The sequence below is a fragment of the Pleuronectes platessa genome, chromosome 5, assembly GCF_947347685.1.
Source record: "Pleuronectes platessa chromosome 5, fPlePla1.1, whole genome shotgun sequence".
Taxonomy (NCBI): Eukaryota; Metazoa; Chordata; class Actinopteri; order Pleuronectiformes; family Pleuronectidae; genus Pleuronectes; species Pleuronectes platessa.
In genome coordinates, this window is record NC_070630.1 from 29,270,583 (window position 1) to 29,293,378 (window position 22,796).

The 22,796-nt window shown below is 41.4% G+C and overlaps 1 protein-coding gene and 1 long non-coding RNA gene across 2 annotated transcripts in view; one reads left to right on the forward strand and one right to left on the reverse strand.

Moving 5' to 3' along the window:
* Window positions 1–22,796, reverse strand: part of fat3a (FAT atypical cadherin 3a) — a 191,530-nt gene that overhangs the window by 67,025 nt on the left and 101,709 nt on the right. Inside the window, exons 3-6 of the mRNA XM_053423465.1 lie at window positions 21,895–22,218; window positions 19,888–19,949; window positions 18,061–18,375; window positions 17,774–17,984 (exon numbers count right to left, since the gene is read on the reverse strand). Of these exons, the coding sequence (XP_053279440.1) occupies window positions 17,774–17,984; window positions 18,061–18,375; window positions 19,888–19,949; window positions 21,895–22,218 (912 nt within the window). The remainder of the gene's footprint in view (window positions 1–17,773; window positions 17,985–18,060; window positions 18,376–19,887; window positions 19,950–21,894; window positions 22,219–22,796) is intronic.
* LOC128440682 (uncharacterized) lies at window positions 1,218–10,028 on the forward strand. The gene is made up of 4 exons (XR_008338558.1): window positions 1,218–1,374; window positions 2,851–2,929; window positions 3,019–3,142; window positions 9,780–10,028. It is a non-coding gene; the product is annotated as an uncharacterized LOC128440682 (long non-coding RNA).

Sequence of the window (22,796 nt, forward strand, 5' to 3'; positions counted from 1 at the left end):
CGTGAACGAGCTCTGATCTCCCGGGGCCTGTGTGTGTGTCTGCTATCTGGGAGTGCGCACGCACACACACACACATTCACCCGCTCCCGGTATATCATGACGGCCTGATACGATGATGATGATTTACAGAATGAACGTAAAGGTGACGTTCACTCACGTTCATCATATGAAAACTGATTCGTTAAATTCACCGTTCGCGAAAAATATGCGCAACATGCACTGTACAGGGAACCACTGCAGAGGGGCTGAAGAGCCTAATGCGGCTCCGGAGCAGCAGGTTACCGACCCCTGTCTTAGAGGAAGGTCCGTGGTTTGGTCCCAGTCTTCCCCTTTGCCGAAGTGTCCTTGGGCAAGATACTGAGCCCTAAATTGCCCCCTTCTAGTAGAGAAAATGCTGCACATAAATGCACAGTATGCATGTGTAAAATATTTTGAGTAGTCATAAAGACTAGAAATAGTACTTAATAGAATAAGTACAGACTATTTACCATTTACTGATGATGTTGATTTCACTAGGCAGAAAGGGAGCTGGAATAAAAAAAAAGTATTGTTGAACTCTTAAACCAAAGTTTCAGCACTATGTAGGAAGAGGTAAAGCTGTGATGTTCCATCAGGCCTTAATTCTCATCTCAGCACCCATAAAGTGAATTAAAAACTTAATTTAGTCAGCGCTGGACTGATCGATTGGTGGCCTCTTCGTTTCATTAATCTATGATCCCAGCTCCTCAGCTCATTACCCCCCCTTTTACCACTGTTGAGATATCTATGCTTCTCTGTATCTTGTGACTATATTTTACCCATATCCTGTGAATAAATATTAGCTGTATAGTCTATATAATCAATAATGCATAACACGAAGTATAAACTGTGAACTGTGAACTGTTTAACTGAAAACAACATGTTATCTACCGTTGGCTCCTCAGACGAACTGTGAGCCAAAGAGATGGAAACAGGAAGCTGATACCCAGACATTACTCAGAATAAGCTTACGCTATAACTGTTTTTTCTTAGAATAAGGTGTTATCTTTTTGACTCAGATGCAGGGTCACGCACAGGGCACAACCACAGAAAGGAGAAACGAGACAGGAATCAGACATAGCAACCGACTGGTAACCATGCACATGAACTTGTGACATTCTGATAAAGTAAAAAACACAGTTTGAGGTGAATGTGAGGTGAACAAATTTGCATAGCTACACATTAAGGAAGCAGCATACATTAGACCAATAACTGAGTCTCCTCAAAAAAGGACCTCCTCTGTGCCGCACCCTGTGTCTCATTATATATACTCTGGACTTAGGATTGAACAGGGCTTCTTCTCGACATGATCCAGTGAAGCTGGTGTCGTGTCCGGCAGAAACCCTGAGACTCTCTGTAAGTATTTCATTGTTTTACAATAAATGTTAAATTTCCAGAACTTCATGTATAAGTGTCTAATTATTCCTTCTCAAATCCTGGATCAACAAACACGTTTGTCCAATTGCCGGAGGCGAGGTCAAGTTTAGTGCCTGGCAACGACACCACACACCATGTAAGTGTGTGTGCCCAACAATATGTACTTTTATGTCAGTTCAGTGACAGGTCGAAAAAAAAATTAACTGCAGCCTTTTCTTAATAACTTCACTAGGGAACACAAATTAATTTTGAACTCAAAATTTTAATTTAAAATATTACATGTGACATGAAAGAATACATGAAAATATAAACAAAATGTTCAGAAAGATAATCTCCAATGCAACTCATCTCTGCTCTCCTCGGTAAATATATATGACTGACCTATACAGAGCTGTATCAATAATTTATTCAATCTAAGAAGCTAAATTTGACAAATGGTGACTTATCTGATTGACAGCGGCAAAAAAGAAAACCTAAAAATTATAGAAATCATCACAGGCTGTTAAAGCGTACTTCTCAGGGGATGGTAATGATTTCCAGCCATTCAAACCTTTTTAACAAAACTAATAAATATCAGAGAGGGCAGAATTTTAAGTTGACCTTGGAGTGAGGCCAGCACTCATCAGCATGACACCTCTAAGACATTTACAGATATATAATACGGGGCAAGTGACTGAGTACTGTCACCTGGGCTGTGCTTGTGTATACCAAAAAGTATTAATGTCCAAATTAAGACAGAAAAGGCGCTAAACCATTCTGTCATTAACGCAGCATCAAACCCCATCAAACCTGAACATACACGCTAAAAGGCCTTTACATTAAAAAAAAATTTTTTGCAATTATTGCACATTATTAATGTTTTTGGAATCCGTCCCCAATTAATACACACTTTCACATTAGCGTAAGAAATTTGCAGAGTGGTATTACAACTTTTATTTTTTAGACCAAGGTAGATTTTTCAAAGGTTTTCCTTCTGACATGTACACATATAACAACTCAGAATGTGTGTTGTCAATGACGTCACATACCGAAGCACTCTATCATGTTTATCCGTCTATCTATGCTATATACTATGATTTAGCCTAATAGGATCAAGCAACAGGCAACCTAACTCATCTGGAAGAAAATTTATGAATGAAACACAACCCTTCCTAAAATTAATTAAATAAATTCTCATGAAAAAGGATCTAGGTGCACCAGTTCTTCACACTGTCGAACGGAGGTACTGGAATTTTTCTAAAGCTGGTGTGGTACAGTTTAAACTAATAAACCAGTGAAACTCACTAAGTTCTCCTCTCTTTGTCAATAGCCATGTATTTCGTCTTTGTTCAGATATCATTGCTTGATGTTGATTCCATCTTTCGTTTATGCTGTGCAATTTTTTTTCTCGTCGCACTTAACGTGACTATTCAGGCAAATCTGAATCCCCTCTGAATTATTCTCTATTTCTTGAAGTTTAGTTGATGTGCGAAGGCCTTTAGCCCATAAAGAAGTAGAGGGTTGGGCAAGAATCTTGCTGAGGGACTTCCGGTAGGTGAGTAGAATGGAGTAGTCGTGTTTCTTCAGGCTCCCACCACACAGTTTCTGTTTTGACCATAAGTCAATAACAATGATCTCAATTAGTGACAACTAAACACCAAACGGCACCCAAACAAGTTTTTTGCCCAACAACATGTTGTCCAGACCAATGAGAAGCCGTCGCAAAAGACAGAACAAGCTGCCCCAGCGGACACTGCTATCGACAATGGTAAGAGCTAAGAGCAGACCTGCTAACCAAGCCGGACTTACTCGCTGTACGATTTGAAAACAAGCTGGCGGCCATCAACGCAAAGTTAGATGGGATGCAATCCACTGTAACCAACCATGCACAGCGATTCTCTGATTTGAAATCAGGGCTGAACCAGCTGCAGTTCTTGGAAGCAAAGTAACCTCTATGGCTGAAAATAATGCAAAGCTGAAAGCAAAGCTAACTGACCTGGAGGGGAGAAGCAGACGGTATAACGAAAGTCAAGCCTTCACTGTTGTATCCAGCACGGCTGTTTATCATGGCTGAAGACGGGAGCAGACAGCGTCTCATGTCAGTGAAAGAGGCACAGCAAGAAGTGGGGGGCACTGTGAATATGTGTGTGGGCTGGGGAGAGGGGTGGGGTTTTGCACTTTGTCTCTCTTATTGTCTCTTTCTTTCCCTTTTTTTCTTCTTTTCATCTCTCCTTTCTCATTCTTCTCAGATATAACCAGATATTTCACTATGCTATACAAGATAATCCATCACTTAAGCCTGCATGGAAAGTAAAACAACTATGAATAACAATCGTTTTATATCGTGGAACGTCAAGGGGGCAAACCAGGCCACCAAAATAAATAAGATCATGTCTCATCTTCAAGATTTGAGAGGTTATGTCGTTTTCTTGCAGGAGACGCACTTGCGCAGTGACGAGGTCTTGCGCATTAAAAGGGGTAGGTTTAGCCATTTATATCATTCAAGGTTTAATGTGAGGACCAGGGGTGCTGCGATCTTGATTCAAAGCAACATTCCATTTGAATCTTAAAAAGTTGTAGCTGACCCAGCTGGTAGATTTATTATTGGGACGGGAAGGCTGTTCAGCACTCAGGTTATCTTAGCTAGTGTCTATGCGCCAAACTGGCATGATGAACAATTCATATCAAAGTTCTTCAATTCTATTCCCAACATTGAAACATACCACATCATTGTTGGGGGGGATTTTAATTTCGTACAAGATGCTGATTTAGACAGATCCTCCTCTAGACCATACTCTATCAATAATTCTGCCAAACTACTAACCTGCATTACGAGTGAGTTGGGCTTGTCAGACTCATGGAGGTCTAAGTTCCCCAATAAAAAAATCCTTTTCTTTTTGTTTCGCGTGTCCACCATTCCTATTATCGAATAGACTTTTTTTCTCTTAGACAACAGACTAATTTCTAATATACACTCATGCGAGTACCACAGTATTGTAATCTCAGACCATGCTCCAACATCACTATACATACAGTTTACCAATTACAGCCGCATCTTAAAACCATGGCGATTTAATTAACATTTAACATCTAATGACCCCTTTGTAGACTTCTTAAGATCCAATATACAACTATTTTTTGAAATAAATGACACGCCAGAGGTATCAAAAGGAACCTTGTGGGAAGCTTTTAAGGCATACTTGAGAGGCCACGTAATTTCCTACACAACACACCTCAGAAAAATTACTGAAGGCCAATTTATGCTTCTCCGTTTTGACGGACACGGACAGATAGGACCGTCTTCTTTGCCGTGGAACGCCCTCTCCGTGCAGCTCTGATTTTTCTAACTACACGTCGGCATGGCGGAGATCCCACGGATAGCCCTTGGCTGTGATTGGTCCGATAATGCCAGCATTTCGGACCTCAAACTTCCTGTTTCATTCCCTAAATCACAATAAACCTAAATCACAACTACGACTCTATGATTAATGTGACAAGTGTGTTAAGCCAGCGGTGTTGTCCGGCTGACGGTGGCTGGTTAGACCACTTACGGCATGTGTGTACGATCACATATGGTTATAACGAACTTTCATAACGGGGCTAGCTGGCTAGCCACCATGCTAACTGCGGTGGGAACAGCGCAAAAACCTGCTGACTTTAATCCCACGGCTGTCATGACACTGTTTCTCAAACATCGTCAGGTTAGAAGCAAACACTTGATAGTAGTTAGTATCGGGTGTCCGTGCTGACTGTGTGTGGAAGCTGGGGGGGAAGCTAGCTGCCTCCGTGTAGCTTCAAGCTGTTGCAGCTGTTGAATTAGCAACGCAGTTTGGAAACAAGACCGGGATACCGCTGCGCTAAGACACAATAACATAAGCATTATGACCCGCTGGGTGTCACTTTATTTCAGCAAAAACTGTCGCGTCATCAACAGCCTTTTTCTGTTACTGCCAGCGTTCACTGTGTGTCAGGAGCCGAGGGGACGTAAATAAACCAGCGTGGACTTCTTCTACAGTTGCAATCAGAAATATTCAACCCCCCAAAGATTTTAAGGATTTATCAATTAAAGTTGACAGAATCTTGCTCTTTGAACAAGATTCTCTTTGAGCAAGATTCTGCTTCGGATGACTTCTTTATGAGTTGAGTGATACAGAAAATCAACACGGAAAATGCATGATGTAGTATTTGTGTGTAGCAGTATATTTTGTTAAGATAAGCATGTCACAATTATTCAACCCCTATATAATATTGTTGTTTTTAAAGCTGTCTGACAGTTTTTTTGTCCTAAAGTTGAGTTGAAACATTATTAAGCCTTTGGGAACTCTATACTTATCCTTCATTTGCTTCAGCTGTGATGCATATATAAACCCCACCCATGAAGGTATTCCAGGTGAGTTGCAATCATGGGAAAGACAAAGGAGCTTCCACAAAAGCTGAGAGAGGAGATTATTTCATCACACCTGAAAGGCCTTGGGTAGAAGAAGAGTTCCCAAAACAATTATATTCCAAGAGACACAATTGGGAACATTATAAGGAAGTTTAAAACTGATGGAGCAGCTTCAAACCTGCCTGGCCATGGAAGAAAGACCAACATTTCATCAAGGACCCTCAGCAACTTAGTCAGAACAACTACGATAAACCCCTGTGTGACTGCAAGACACCTACAGGATGACCTGATGAAGGCTGGTACAAGTGCTTCAGTGGCAACTATAAAACGTGCACTGAATTCAAAAAGGACTTCATGGCCGGCTTCAAGACACACTCAGCTCTTGACCACAAGGAACATCAAAAGTCGACTAGAATATGCCAGGAGGAATTTGGATAAGACTACTGAGTTTTGGGTGACAGTTCTATGGACTGATGAAACCAAACTGGAATTGTTTGGACGTATTGACCAGCGGTATGTCTGGCGTGTGCCAGGCTTAGGACCAGAAGAATACAATCCCCACAGTCCAGCATGGAGGTTGGTCAAAGATGATGTTGGGCTGTTTTTCTGTGGCAGGAACTAGCAATCTTTATTGTGTACATGGCATCATGGATTCACAGAAATACTGAATGAATATTTCTGATTGCAACTGTATATACCTCATGAGGTAGGCTTCTCTAAGCTCGACTTCCGTTGCGCCAACTACTGTTCTGGCGGTGAATTGTTTTCAGAACAAAAAGGCTCGTAGAACTATAAATCAAAAAGTGTCCGTCCGATCCGTCCGTCCGTAACGGACTCGGAGAAGCATATATCGGCCTTAAGTCCAAACAAGATGAACTGTCACAGAAACTCCTGGAGATTGATGATAGCTACTCTTATAACCCAGACCCTTTACTTTATAAAAAGCGTTTACAACTCCAAACTGAGTCTAACCTTTTATCTACAAATGAAGCAGAATTGCAATTGCTCAAGTCTAGACAGTGGTTTTTTGAATCAGGGGACAAGGCTGGAAAACTCCTTGCCCAGCAAGCCAGAGCCGCATCCGCCTCCAGGCTTATTCACAGTATTAGGTGTACACCAGGCGTTACTCTTGCTCACCCAAAATCCATAATTGAAACATTCACCAAATTTTATTCTGATTTATATGCCTCTGACCGACCCCAGACCAGTACAGCCGGAACACTAAACACCATTGAGTTTTCTAGAGTGGATGAGGAGCTGGTGGAGAATTTGGCCAATCCAAGTTCAGCAGCTGAGATCATGAGTGCTATTAGTACTTTACAGAGTGGCAAGTCGCCGGGCCCGGATGGATTTACGGTAGAATTTTATAAGAAATTCGCCCCATTGTCTCAACAGTCTTGTGCGATGTGTATAATGAGGCCCTGTCTCTTGGCCGGCTTCCTATAAAGATCCTCTACTTTGTAGTAGTTTTAGACCTATATCTCTGTCATTATCATCAGGTTATGTACCACAGTCCTTTAAAATAGCTGTAAACAAACCCTTTCTCAAAAAACCAACCCTAGACCCAGAGGTTTTAGCCAATTACAGACCAATATCTAATCTCCGCTTCATGTCTAAAATCTTAGAAAAAGTTGTAGCCAATCAACTGTGTGAGTTTCTCCAGGAAAATAATATATATGAAGACTTTCAGTCTGGTTTCAGAGCCAATCACAGCACAGAGACAGCCTTAGCAAAAGTCACTAATGACCTTTTAATAGCTTCAGATCAGGGACTCGTTCTGTTAGATCTCAGTGCAGCATTCGACAGAATTAACCATCAAATTTTATTACAAAGACTTAAACAGTTAATTAACATTAATGGAACCGCCCATAACTGGTTTAAATCTTATTTGTCTGATCGCTCCCAATTCGTGCAAATTAATGATGAGTCATCTGTCCGCACCAAAGTACACCATGGTGTTCAACAGGGCTCTGTGCTCGGCCCAATGTTATTCTCATTATATATGCTTCCACTAGGAAACATTATCAGGACACACTCTGTAAATTTCCACTGCTATGCGGATGACACCCAGTTATACTTGTCATTAAAACTTGAACAAAGTAATCAATTAACTAATCAAAGAACCGACTCGGTAAAAAGATCCTAACTTCCCATCACTACTGGGGAGGCACTAATTCCACAACACCAGAAGACTGTTTAACATACTGAGCATGCCCAGCTCCAGCACCCAAGAGGTAGTGGTGTCGCTGGACGCTGAAAAATCTTTTGATAGGGTGGAATGGGACTTTCTTTTTGAGGTGATGGAGAAATTTGGTCTAGGTTCAGGTTTTATTTCATGGGTGAAATTGCTATAATCCACACCAGTAGCTTCTGTGCAAACAAACAGTACAGTATCATCCCCCTTCCAGCTCCACCGCGGCACAAGGCAAGGGTGTCCACTATCCCCTTAATATTTGTCATAGCCATTAAGCCCCTGGCCATCTGGCTGAGATCTGAGAATGGATTTGAGGGCGTCTCCCGCCAAGGATCAGTACACAAGCTGTCACTGTACGCAGATGATTTACTTCTCTATGTACAAATCCATCCACATCTCTCCCGATAGTTTTGGACATCCTAAAGAAATTTGTCCAACCCTCTGGCTACAAACTCAACTTCGGAAAGAGTGAGTTATTTGCAATTAATAACTTAGTTGGTGACTTGTCAGTAGAGATGAGCCGGATACTCGGCTGAAACGAGTATCCGGTACGGATAAAGCACTTTTGCCGAGCACGAGTATTATACGAGTCAATATATGTGCTCGGACTGAATGAAAATCCTCACACAGCGTCACAGCGCTCCTCCCCTTCACACACCGCTCTGCTCACTCACTCACAGAACAGCTTTCTGTCTCTCAGTCACTCAGGTTTGCGGGTCTTTCCGTTAACGTTTAGGGTTTCTTCAGCTTGTAGTTTTTTTTTTTATTTCAGTTTGTACTTACTTATTAACCAGTAGAGTTCTGTTAAACGTGGGTTCGTTCAGACGTGGTGCTGGTAGAAAGCGACTCGCGTTGCGTCTCTGCCTGTCGGAGATTTTTTATTTTATTTTTTTTACTTCATGCATTGAGTGTCTGTATGGTCTCTCTCTCTCTCTCTCTCTCTCTCTCTCTCTCTCTCTCTCTCTCTCTCTCTCTCTCTCTCTCTCTCTCTCTCTCTCTCTCTCTCTCTCTCTCTCTCTCTCTCTCTCTCTCTCTTTTTTTTTTTTTTTAAACCGTCAGTTGGCTCCAACCAGTTTTATTTTGCTTCACGCACTGAGTGTCTGACACTTTCTAGGTAGTAGTGGTAAAAAAATATTACAAATTAAGCTACACACACACATTATATATTATATAATATTATATTACATTTCACTTCATAATTGCAATAGCATGTGTTGTATTCATTGTTGCAAAACTCAATGCTGATGCTGTCCTGTAATAGTTTTCTAATCAGCAATAAATATAACAATTTCTGATCAACCCATATCAATTGCATGCTTAAAATAACATACTGGTTAAAGACCCGCCCATTTCAAGACAACCCAGCCTACTTCCGGGTTAAATCCAGCCCACTGCCGGGTTAAATCACACCCACTTCCGGGTTAGGCCCCGCCCACTCCGAGTACAGATACAGATAATGCTGTACTCGCTCATCCCTACTTGTCAGACAACATAGTTCCCTTTAAAAGAGTCGATAACTGTTTTAAATATTTAGATATTTATAGATTAAAACAAGGTATCTTACAGACACTTCAATAAAAATGTTGTCCCATTGCTTGGCAGAGTTTAGGAGGACTTTCATAGATGGTCTACCTTGCCTCTATTGTTGGCCGGAAGGGTGAACCTCATCAAAATTACAGTTATGCCAAAATTCCTTTACCTTTGCCAACATATTCCTGTTATGCCGTAAACAGGTCAGAACCAGACTGGGTTCTTCCTAACCAACTAAAATCATCTTTGTATTCTCTTGTTCAGAGCCATTTTTGCTTTGTCGTTGTTTTACAGTTTTGGTGGCTGTGGCTGAGGGGTAGAGTGGTCGTCATCCAACCTGAAGGTCGGCACTTCGATCCCCAGTCTGACAGTCCTTGGGCAAGATGTTGAACCCTGAATGGCCCCCCATAGAATAACAAAGTGCTGCAAATATATGCACTGTATGAATGGGTGTGTGAATGGGTTTATGTAAAACTGTACTGTTAAGCGCCATGAGTGGTCATCAAGACTAGTAAAGTGCTATATAAATACAAAACAATTTACCATTCTTACCTCAAAAAACATTTTTGCTAAACTGGATAAGGCAATATCAACATTTTTCTGGGCAGGAAAACCTGTGCGGATGCAGAAAAGGTTATTGCAGCTTCCTATGAGCACAGGGGGCCTTGCTCTTCCCAATTTTTTGTATCCCTATTGGGCAGGTAATATTCACAAGCTTTTGTACTGGACTGACAAACCTACCATCAACCAGCCTGTCTGGGTCCATATTGAAATGTCATCATCCCAGTCTCAATGCGGTCATGGCTGTGTTCCCCACTTCCTGTGTCAGCCACTGAAGCCAGCGATAATCCAGTAGTTAAGCAGTCATTTAAGATATAGTTGCAGTTCAGGAAACATTTTGGCTTGCAAGGTTCCTCTATTCATGCCCCAGTATCCCATAATCACAGTTTTAAACCATACATTATGGACTCTGCATTTCAGTTGTGGTCGGAGAGAGGTTTATCATCTATCAATGACCTCTACGACAATGGTACTTTCACCTCCTTCAGTGACCTATTGTCTAAATTTAATCTCCCCTCATCTCACCTTTTCAGTTTGTTTCAAATTATACATTTTGCCCAGAAAAACTACCCTGATTTCCCGAACACTCCCCCTCAGACTATGTTAGACCCCCTTCTCATGATAAACCCCAATCAGAAAGGGAATATCTCCCATATTTTTTATGCGATGGACACCATCACTTCAGTTTACCCACAACACACAAAACATTTGTGGGAACAGGATCTAGGGCTCAATATCCTTGAGTTGGTCCACAATACTTCTGTCTGAGCCCGACAAGGGCTGATTCAATGTAAACTCATACACAGGACTTACTACACCAATAATAGACTGTCTAAATTATATCCCAATGTAGCTTACACTTGTAATAGATGCAACCAGTCCCCTGCCGATCTCATACACATGTTTTGGTCATGTCCAAGCTTACAGACTTCTGGTCCAAAAAATTTGATACCCTTCAAATTGCTTACCATTTTGTGGCCGACCCCCATCCCCTCTGTGCCCTCTTTGGTATCCCAAACAACAACATCTTAATAGCTGAGGCATTCTGTTGGCTATGCGCTTAATTTAGCTGAGCTGGAAGCACAACTTGCCCCTATCCTACACTTGATCGGTTAAGGAAGCTCTACACAACTTAACATTGGAGAGATTAAGGTTTTCCCTCAAGGGCTCTCTTAGGAAATTTGACAAAATCTGGAACCCCTCGTTGTTCATTATAGACTCATTAGATATTACACCTGGAGTCAGATATCTGAGGTCTGCTGACGTACCACTAAAACTTACATTCACAATGGAGGGCTGGAGGTGGGAGGTCACTGTAAATTGTTAAATTTGGAAAAAATTTAGCTTTGTAAAGTATCTCTTTTATGTCCTCATTTTGTATTGTCGATGCTCAATAAACATACAATTTTTTTTTTAAATAATCTTGCTGAGGCTGGAAAAGCTTCTGGTCTGCTGATGCCAAATTACAGAGAAAGAAAACCCACAAAGAAGGTGGTGACGATTTTTTTTTTAACTCTGCTCAGTAGTGATGGGAAGTTCGGATCTTTTTACCGTGTCGGTTCTTTGAATCTCGTTCAGTAAAATGAACGAATCTCTTTTTGAGTCATTCGTTTGTTTCGGGGGGGGGGGGGGCAAACGATCCAAAGACTCGTACCCGGCAGATGAACGAATTGTTCAACTCCCGACCGTGTGTTTGGATCAATGATCGGGTTCATCTGCCCACAGAGTCTTCGGCCGACGTGTCGGCCACACAGAGCGAGCTCATCTCGCCAGTGACCGCGGTGCGGGCGGCGCACGGGAAAATCGCCCGGCACCTCCATACCGCTGCACGTCCACCCGGACATGAACGGGAATCTACGGAGCTGCTGATCCGCACGCTGCCAGCACATCCAGCTGGCCCGCCGCATCCGCGGTCACAGAGCTTAATCTGCTGCTGATCCACTGACTATAACAACGCCGCATTCAAATAAAAATGTGGGAAAGAATATTGTACAGTATCTAATATTGTGTTGGTCATATTTAAATCATTCATTATTTTTTTTGGGGGGAAAGAGAGGATAAAATAAAAGAATCGCATATTAAATCTTAATCGTTCAGCCCTATTCAGCCCTATTTGTTATTTTCACTTTACATTTACACTTACAGTTTAGTGCAGTGTAATTATTTCCCGTGATAATTAAATGCCAGTGTGACAATAAATGACAATTTAAAACCATACAAACTGTCATGTTTTACTGTATTTAATAGAGGAGGTTTTCTTAAAAAATATATGATCTGCCACACAAAAGCTGTCAGTCATGGCTGCTTTTTAACAGCGGTCACGCGAAAGGGGATGAGGTAACTGTTTCCTCTTCTGAGCCTATGGAGGTCACGTAGAAAATGATCCAAAGACTCGTACCCGGCAGATAAACGAATCGTTCACCTCCCGACCGTGTCTTCAGATCAGTGTTTCGTTCTTCTGCCAACAGAGTCTTCGGATCAGTGATTCGTTCATCTGCCGGATACGAGTCTTTGGATCCTTTTTCACGTGCATCACCTGCATCAGCCTATGCAACAGTCCCGATGCGCGGCCAAGAGAAAATGAACGAATCTCTCTTTGAGAGGACTCGTTACTCCCGAGTCCTTGTAAGGATTCGTTCAAAACGAACGAATCGTTCACGACCGACACATCACTACTGCTCAGTTCTAAAACAGTTTCCCATGTCTGGCTACCCACAGAGAACATGCTGGTGTCCAACCTAACCAACATTAGTAGCATGAGGCAGAGAGACAAACTTTTTTTGGGGGATGTCCGAAGTTATAGGAGATTTTTTATCAAACCAAAAGCTTCCCATGACTTCTTATGACATTGACATATATTTATTTTTGCCAGTATGTGTGTTCTGATAGCTTATTATCCTGGAAAAACTTGTTTTCAATTAGAATTAGAATTTTAAATTGAGTTATTTGCCCGTGTTTCAGCATTTAGGTAATTGTGTAAACTTACAACCAAAACTAACATGCATAATGGATATGGAGAAATATATGGATATATGGAGCCAAAGCTATGGCACATATGGGAAAGACTGTCATCTGAATCTTAATTCAATCTCTCATTCTACATTTCTTTCCTTTGTCTTTTGGGGGCAATTTGGGGTTGAGCATCTTCCATAAGGACACTTTGAAATGCAGACTGGTGGTGCCAGGGATCAGACCACTAACCTTCTGGTGTGTGGATGACCCTCTATCTCCTGATCCACAGCCATATTAGAATAGTGTGACCGAAAGCCACAGCTGTTAAAAGTGTCCAAATATACAATTTTAATTAACCCTGTGTTCCATGGTTATATAAAGACCTAATAATGCGCACAAACAATTTGTGTGGAGGTTTATGTGGGTATTTACACTGTATATTTTAGTTGCAGAATGTGGGTGTGCATAGATTCTGTAGACCAGACTGAGGCTGTCTGTGATCCAGTCAGAACTCCTCTCTCTGTGAATGTGTATTAGTCTGTCTCGCTCAGCCTGCTGGGCGGGGAACGAGCAGCTTCAGCTATAAATGGATCACTGGTTCGTGTTTAGAGGATGTGGTGTGAGCATGCATATGGTCTTTGTGTATTTTGCATTTACGTGTGTGTGTGTGTAGAAAGTACTCTTTTCTATCACACAGAGGCTCCAGCTTCTCTACTCATCCATCTACACTGTTTTGTTTCTAAGGTAAACTGCTGAGCCTCTCTCTCCACGACCTCTGAGACAGACATCTCACACCTCATCCTCTGTAGTTGTATCCAGTTTAAAATTTCTTTTGACTCTGGTGCAATTTAAAACACCCATCCTAAGTTGGTGTCGGTTAAAATGAATGGATAGCTCAGCATCATGCACTGCTGACCACTAATGTCTTTTGAGTTTAGGGTTACATGCAAGCCTTTGCTTCTTCAACATACAAGATATAAGTCTATGAATTCCTCATACAGTCTTTGCATGTTTTCTCTTCTCTACCATGTCTCACTTGCCTATTTATATTCACACTGTTTACATTTTGTGAAGGATTTTATTAACATGCTGGATGCTAATTGCTGTCTGCTGGCCTTGAAAGAATGATTTGGGCACTGGAGTTTTTGCTGGAAGTGGGGGGTGATAAAGGATATGTATTGTTTCTTCAGTACCAAACCAGCTGCCCAACATTCAGATGGATCCATTAGTGTAGCTATTAGGTCAGTGAGTAGAGAACATTTCCGTGCATGTGTGAACTTGCATTTATATTATGCTGCATGAAGGCATGCATATATTCCCTAAGGAATGTGTGTACAAGTGTTGCTAGCAGCAGGTTATTAGATAGGCTGTCAACCAAGAAACCTGAGGGTTGTTGACCTGGTAGTAGATAAAAAGGTTGTGAAACACTTTTACCAAAGTTTCATCCCTCACACACACACACACACACACACACACACACACACACACACACACACACACACACACACACACACACACACACACACACACACACACACACACACACACACACACACACACACACACACACACACACACACACACACACACACACACACACACACACACACCAACAGAAGAGACAAGGTAAAATAAATAAAGGAAAAAAAATAGGCAGTGGAAAGAAGATTGCAAAGAGAATTAGTGGAAGTTTGAAGTGAGATACCTTCTGATGAACAGTTCCTGCCACAAGTGCTCTGCAGAATATAGAACATCTCACAAAAAGACCTGGGACCTTCCAGGCAAGAAGCATTGAGGAGAGAGAGGAGAGAGAATTTGAGACAGGAGTGACAATTTGAGACAGGAGTGACAGACAGGCTTGAGAAGAACATCAGGAGGATGACATGATACGCAAGGAAGAGAGACAGATTGACAAGACAAGTAGAGACACAATTGCCTCCAATGAGCTGAATCGTCCTCAAATTATTTTACTTTGAACTCAGTCTACTGAAAATACATGTCCCTTTATGGAACACTTTTTTGTCAGAGGGAAATTGTTAGTCGTCTAGGTTTTGTGCTCCTACACTGTGTTATGGGTTTTCACAACACTGATACTGATATTTGTTTCTAACAGACATCCTCCCCGAACTCTAACATATACAAAAATAACAGTCCCACAATTTGTATTATTTCGGGCTGTTTTATATCAACTCTTTTGGTAAGGCTGCTTTTTGTAAGGCCTTTGCAAACACACACACACATATACACTCCTGATCAAAATCTTAAGACCAGTTAAAAAATTGCATGAATTTGCATTTTGCACTGTTGGATCTTAGGAAGGTTCTAAGTAGAGCTTCAAAATGCAAAAAGAAGAAATGGGAACAAGAGACCAAAAGTTGTGAGCAGGTAATTTATTGAAAACAACAATTTAACTCAAATAGGATGTTCATCAGCTGATCAAAAGTTTAAGACCACAGCCTTTAAAAGCCAAAATCTGTGCAAAAATTTGGATTCCATGTCATTTCCTGTCAAGTAATCACACTGCGAAGATCTCTTGATGGCAAAGGCAAAAAAGCTCACCGTCTTTGAACGTGGTAGGATTGTTGAACTGCATAAACAAGGCCTTTCACAACGTGCCATCGCTGCTGAGGTTGGACGCAGTAAGACAGTCATTTTGCATTTCTTAAAAGATCCTCAGGGTTATAGAACAAAAAAATCTAGTGGTAGACTCCAAAAAATCTCACCGGCGCTGAGCTGGAGGATCCGAATGGCTGTCCGTCAAGACACGGGACGATCCTCGTTCCAAATTAAGGCCATTACTGGTGCTGACTGCAGCCCAATAACCATCAGACGGCATCTGCGAAGGAAGGGCTTCAAAAACAAGAAACGTCTTCAAAGGCCACGTCTCCTTCAACGCCACAAAATTGCCCGTTTAGACTTTGCAAGGGAGCACCAAACATGGGACATTCAAAGGTGGAAGAAAGTTTTATTCTTTGACGAGAAAAAATGTAACCTTGATGGTCCTGATGGCTTCCAACGTTACTGGCATGACAAGGAGATACCACCTGAGATGTTTTCTACGCGGCACAGTGGAGGGGGCGCCATCATGATCTGGGGTGCTTTTTCCTTCAATGGAACAATGGAGCTCCAGGTTGTGCAGGGGCGTCAAACAGCAGCTGGCTATGTGGAGATGTTGCAGCGGGCATCCCTCATGACTGAGGGCCCTCGTCTGTGTGGTAACGACTGGGTTTTTCAGCAGGACAACGCTCCAATTCACAATGCCCGTGTGACCAAGACTTTTTTCCAGGAGAAAAACATCACTCTTTTGGACCATCCTGCGTGTTCCCCTGATCTTAATCCAATTGAGAACATTTGGGGATGGATGGCAAGGGAAGTTTACAAAAATGGACTTCAGTTCCAGACAGTGGATGCCCTTCGTGAAGCCATCTTCACCACTTGGCGCAACATTCGCACTACCCTTTTGGAAACACTTGCATCAAGCATGCCAAAACGAATTTTTGAAGTGATCAACAATAATGGTGGAGCTACTCATTACTGAGTCAGTTTTTGAAACTTTAATTTCTGTTTTAGGATTTTTTTTTTAGCTGTGGTCTTAAACTTTTGATCAGCTGATGAACAGCCTACTTCAGTTAAATTGTTGTTTTCAATAAATTGCCTGCTCACAACTTTTGGGCTCTTGTTCCCATTTCTTCTTTTTGCATTTTGAAACTCTACTTAGAACCTTCCTAAGATTCAACAGTGCAAAATGCAAATTCATGCAATTTTTTAACTGGTCTTAAGATTTAGATCAGGAGTGTATATATATATATATGCTACATCATTTGACTCTTGTACTGCAGTAGTGCTATATTGATAAAAGATGATGGTGACACTAATTATCCTGATGATTGTCTGGTGTCTCGTCAATAGAAGTTAATGAAAAGTTGGGCGATGCTATAGGGAGCCAAGTCCATCCATGTGAAACACACACACACACAAAAGCACAAGCCAGAAGGAATCTCCAGCTGGATACACAATGACTGTCACAGCTCAGTGACAATAAAAGGAAAGATGGATTCTGCATTGTTGGAACCTGGGTGCTGTTTTCAATCTAGTTTGGGCTTAACCCTGTACTTTATGGCATTGAAAATTTAAAGAAATGAGAATTAAATATATACATTATTAGAATTATTAAATCACTTTTACCAAAACCACAATACATAATAAATTATAATTAAACTGAGTGAGCTGGGCATGACATAATCTGGTTAAGCCTTTCAAGTGGGCAAAAGTGAACTATGTAGGAATTTAAGTCTACCATTCTGATTTCCTATTCATACGGATGAACATCACACTAGCTTTACAGCTTTTTAGTGTTCTTCATGTAGTGCAAGTCTGTGCCTTCTCTGAGCTGAGACTTCAAACTAAATAGGTTTATAATATTAACAAGAATAAAACTACATTTCCTAAAGTGTAAAAGGAGTAAAAAATTTTAACAAACATAAATTTACTTTTATTTAAATTGTATCTTGTATTCAAGTTCTTTACAAAAAGCAGCAGTTCTAAATGCTTCATCTCCCACACGGTATACAGACTTGGCCGTTGGACAAGTGGTTGCTATGGTGACTGGGATGGTCAGAGCAAAACAGATCATGCTGCGAGCCCCAAAACCTGACCTGCACCTTATATACATATACACTGTCAGCCCCACTCACACCATGCACCGAGCCTGGACACACAATTGCTCACACTACACAAAGACCTCCACTCGCTTACAGACATCATCCTCAATTTACCTGTAATGTCAAACCATAAGTGGGCAGAGCTCCTCTGCAAGGACACCACACCAACGATCTCAGCCACCTTATCATTTTCCATGACAGTGAAGTTGTAAAATGGATCATCAAAGAGCAGTGGTAGAGTCGAAGGAGTAGGTCGACGGACCCACTCAATGTGCAGGCGAGCTGTAGAGGACTTCTGAGGACGCCCATTGTCTGTTGCTTTGATCTGAAGCAAAACCGCACAGAAGTTAGTCAATGCCAATAATAAAGAAACATGCTTCATAATTGATTCGTTTGCGCACAGTTAGGATGTCGTAGTTCCCGGCAGTGAAAGCCTTGCGTGATGATACCACTGCTGTTTTGGGGTCGATGAAGAACTTCCCATCCTCGTTGCCATCCACAATGCTGTAGGAGATGTCGCTGTTGGGCCCCTCATCACGGTCGTAGGCAAACACCCGATATATGGGCTCACCCTTTTTCTTCCGCTCTCTCTCTGGGAGTTTGACCTGGTAGACCTTCTCTGGAAAAGTGGGCTTGTGGTCATTTTCATCCAGGACCTGAACCATCACCCACACTGTAGTCTGTCTGGGACTAGGACCCCCATCTGACACCAACACCTGGAAGGGTGGAACAGAGTGAGAGACTCAATACACATTCAATGGCCCCCGTTCAGACCTGGCATTAACACCACATCACAATTGGAGATGTCAAAGTAAAGGTAAAACACCTCAATGCACTGCTCAGTGTGCAGATCTTGATTTGTTTGTGGCAACTTCCACAATTTCAAATCAGATCACAACATAAAATGAAATCGGCTTTGGCTCAGGAGATAGAGCAGGTCATTTACCTACCAGAAGGTCTGTGGTTCAATCCCAGTCTCCACTGATACTGCACGCTTGTCCTGAATCAAGATCCTGAACCTCAAATTGCCCCTGACAGCTATGTGTGATTGATGTGTATGAAACTGCTTCACATAGAGCAGTGGTTCTCAATTTACACCATGTACCACCTTAAAAAATGTTGGGCTCTCCAAGTACCACTGTTATGACCAACATTACAAAGCCTATTCAGCTATAGACAGTTCACTTAAGGGAAAGGTTTATTCCTAATAAGAACATTGTATATTGTTAACAGCCACGCTGTACAAAGGTGTAGAACTAGAACTGGCACTTAAACCCTTCCACAGACAATGATATATAGATATAGACGCTGCTCTGTCAAATCTCGCTCCGCCTCCTCCAGCTAAAGTTCAATTCATCATTATGAGCGGTTGATTAAATAAAAGGGTTAGGGCTAGGGTTATTGTGAAGCTTATTAATGATCCCAGAACCTGAGGGAAAAATAACAGCATATAGACAGAGGCACAAACACAGACCCCGCTGCTCTGTGTGTGTCTCTCTCTCTCCCTATCTCAGCTGAAGTTTCATGATTCGCTACAAGTTTATTTGTTTGTCATCACAATATCAAAACTTATCATCACATAATGATCAATTAATGAGTTGAATCAGCTGACAGGCTCTCTCTCTGTGGATGGGCTGTGGGCCTTCTCCCAGCTATGGAGCTGTCAGCAATCTCTGACATCTCCGCCATTGTAACACCAATCATGAACATATAAACTTAGATTCACTTATGATTTGATCTTTCAGGATGGATTTTACATAATACCATGTCTGAAAAGGGCTTATGTTACCTCTGCATTTAGTAGGGGACTTAGTATGACTATGGAGGTGAGGGACTGGGAGACCCCCTTGAACTGCACCACAGAGGATTAATCATCACAGGTTAGAGCTGTTAGATGATTGATCCTCACGCTTAAAAGGCAGAGACACACAGAATATTCGGAGACTGAGAGACACAGCAGACACTCAGGAGAGACTCCTCCAGACTGAGCCACAACGCTAACACGCCAGCATAAGCTGCTGGACTCTTTATGTTTGAGTTTGTTTTGGTGCAAATAAAACATGCTGAAAAGCAACAGAACAATGACTTAAACAGTTAAGTAACAGTATTTGGATCTTAGAATTAGGTTATTTCAGTTTCTGCGTGGGTTTGTGATTTTTTTAAAGTTCTGTGGATTGGATATGTGTGGTGAGGCTTTTCAAACACTTTCATTACACACACAAACCCACCTCCAAAACATGCTCTGTTTGTTGTTCACGGTCCAGTTTCCTTGAGGTTGTGGTGATCAGACCTGAAACAGGTAACCGCAGAGAAAACTATTAGAAAAAAGACGACACAAAAACACACTCCACATATGCATGCACGCACAAACAAATACACTGCTGTGCCACTAAGTCCAATGAGCAGAGTGACATGGTAATTATAGGTGGATGTCAGACATAATTGTCACGGTTTGGTGGAGGAGATGGACCCAGGATGCAGAGGTTACAAACAAAGGTACGTTCTGGCGACAAAGCGCATGGAGAACAAGGAGGCCGGAGAAGCTGGTCGAGACAGCAGAAACAGACAAACCATATCTGACCCGTGTGGAAACGGGTAGACAACAACGAGTACAAACCGACAGAGGACAAAGGGAAACACAGAGGCTTAAATACAGAGGAAAGGAAGGGGCAATTAAGCACAGGTGAAACACATGAGGATTGGGCACGACAATCAACAACAGGAAGTAAAGACCGAAACACACAAGGAAAGCGGGACTACAAAATAAAAAAGGTAACAGAAAATACAAAGAGACTGAAATTAACAAACTGAAATGACTGACTTGATCTAATTAAATGTATAAAGGAGACATTTTTACACAAGGGACGAGAACGGCAACAGCAACTAGGATCATGGAGGAGCCAAAGGAACTGCCCAGGAAAAGTTTCTGATGCTTCCGATAAATAAGAAGCTCTGTGGTTACGATTGTTTGCTGTCTATTAAAGAAAGTAATCAATGGCCAGATCAGAAGTAACTGTCAGCAGTGTTTGTTTAATTACTCTACCTGCCAAAAGAGGGATACAAAAGTTCTGTACTCCAGGTTTATATGAAAAATGTGAGCAAAGGAAATAATTTAAGAAATGTGCATATTTGTCATAAAATTAAGATATGGATATATGTTCTATGTTAAGCAAAGAGGTCTGGTGTATGCACCTATCTTTTCACTCCACAGGACATTTTAAAGACTGCAAAGCTATGTTAAATAAACTCATGAATATCATTAGCATGCATTATACTCATAAGTTATGTTCACACGTATTCAGTCAGTTTGGTTAGCGTTGGTTGGTTGTCATTAACATTAATTATCCAATCAAGTCATACAAAATGACCCTTCCAGTACGTAATCACTACGGAACACCTACCACTCATTTCGCACATCTGATGAATGTAAGTCTAATTTTACAATCCATTACTATTGAGAAAGAGCTTCTTTTCTGGATAGTTAACCATTGCTAAAATTCGAATTATAACAAAATATAATTAATAGACTGATTGATATACATGCTTATGATTTTCTTTATCCAGAGTGGTAGTATTTCTGATGACATCCAAGTGTCCAAAAGCCCTGACATTCATATTCGACTCGAAACGGCGTCACTTACGCCGTGTTTTAAAGTCTAAATGTCCGCTGATATCTTCCGATGAGCTGCATCAAGGGACCATCAGAAATGCTTAAGTCCTAGCTCAGCCACCTCTGGTGGACTTTTAAGAATTTCAGTATGTTCAAGCAGTCAAAAATGCGCTATTAGGGCCTTCGCACTGTCGGTGCCATTGGTTTTAGCCTTCTTGCTAGCACAGCCATGCCCAAAGATCTGAGATCATATTCAGGGTTCAGAACTTACACAACGCAGGTTACACAGAGAATAGATAAAACAATAACAGATATAAAAAAGATAATGGATAGGCCCCCTTAATGACTTATTTGAGTAATAAAATGCTTTTAACTACCAGTTTTATCTCCCTTTTCTACATTGTGAATACATGTGCATTGTAACTGCTTCTTTGATATTATGTGGATTTAATGCCATGTAATAATGAGCCCTGTTTCAGGAAGACTGAATTTGCTTTATTAATGTTCATGTGTGGCTTAAATATAATTTTCAAATATTTACTTTACTGCTGTAAATTATTTTTCCTTTCTTTTATGTTAGAGGTCTGTTTGAGATGTTTAAAGGATAATTCATGATCCTTCTTACCGGTGCGGCCGTTGATGATGAAGAAGTTCTGTGGATTTCCACTGATTATACGGTAGTTAAGCCTGTCAACAGCAGCGGGAGGCGTGGTATCAGGGTCCTGGGCTTGAATCTGGATTACAGAAACATCACGTGGAGAGTTCTCAGGCACTGAGCGTCTGTACAGTGGCTCTGAGGTCAGTGGGGCATTGTCATTAATATCCTCCACCTGGACGAACACCTCGATAGTAGTGAACTGGGGAATCACGCCATGGTCGCTGGCATACACAGTTAGCCAATACGAATCCTTGGTCTCTCGGTCAAGCACATCAGTAGTGTAGATCATTCCTGTTGGGGAGGAGAAATAGAGAGCAACACTTTCTTGTTATTTATATCCTTTACCTTGTTTGTTCTCATTATACAGATGTATTTTTGAGTGAATTGTGGTCTAGTTCTTGATCAGGAGGATAATTATACTGTATACAAAGTAACATCAAGGATGTCATTTACTGCATTGGCTGAGCCAAAAATTTCCTTTTTCATCATGGGTTAAAATTTCTCTGTACTTTATAGCAGGAGTCCTCAACACAATGAGTGAAAGGCCAGGAGAGCATGTAACAAACACAACACACAGCTACCAACGCATCCACCATTTGCACAATAATATTTAACATGCTCAAGAGTTTCCAACGTTGACCTGAATTTATGTCCTTGAAATGCCCACATAGCATTGTGTCAACGCGTTCCTACTGCCTTGGTCTAAAGAACGCAAGGACTTTCCAGGGTAACCAGTAGACTCTTCCTACTTACCTTTTGTCAAACCTGTGAGCTCGACAAACTTAGGTCTGACCCATCCATACCTTTCTTTTCACTTTTACCAATAAATCACACAACCTGGACACACAGCAAAAAGAATAAATAATGCA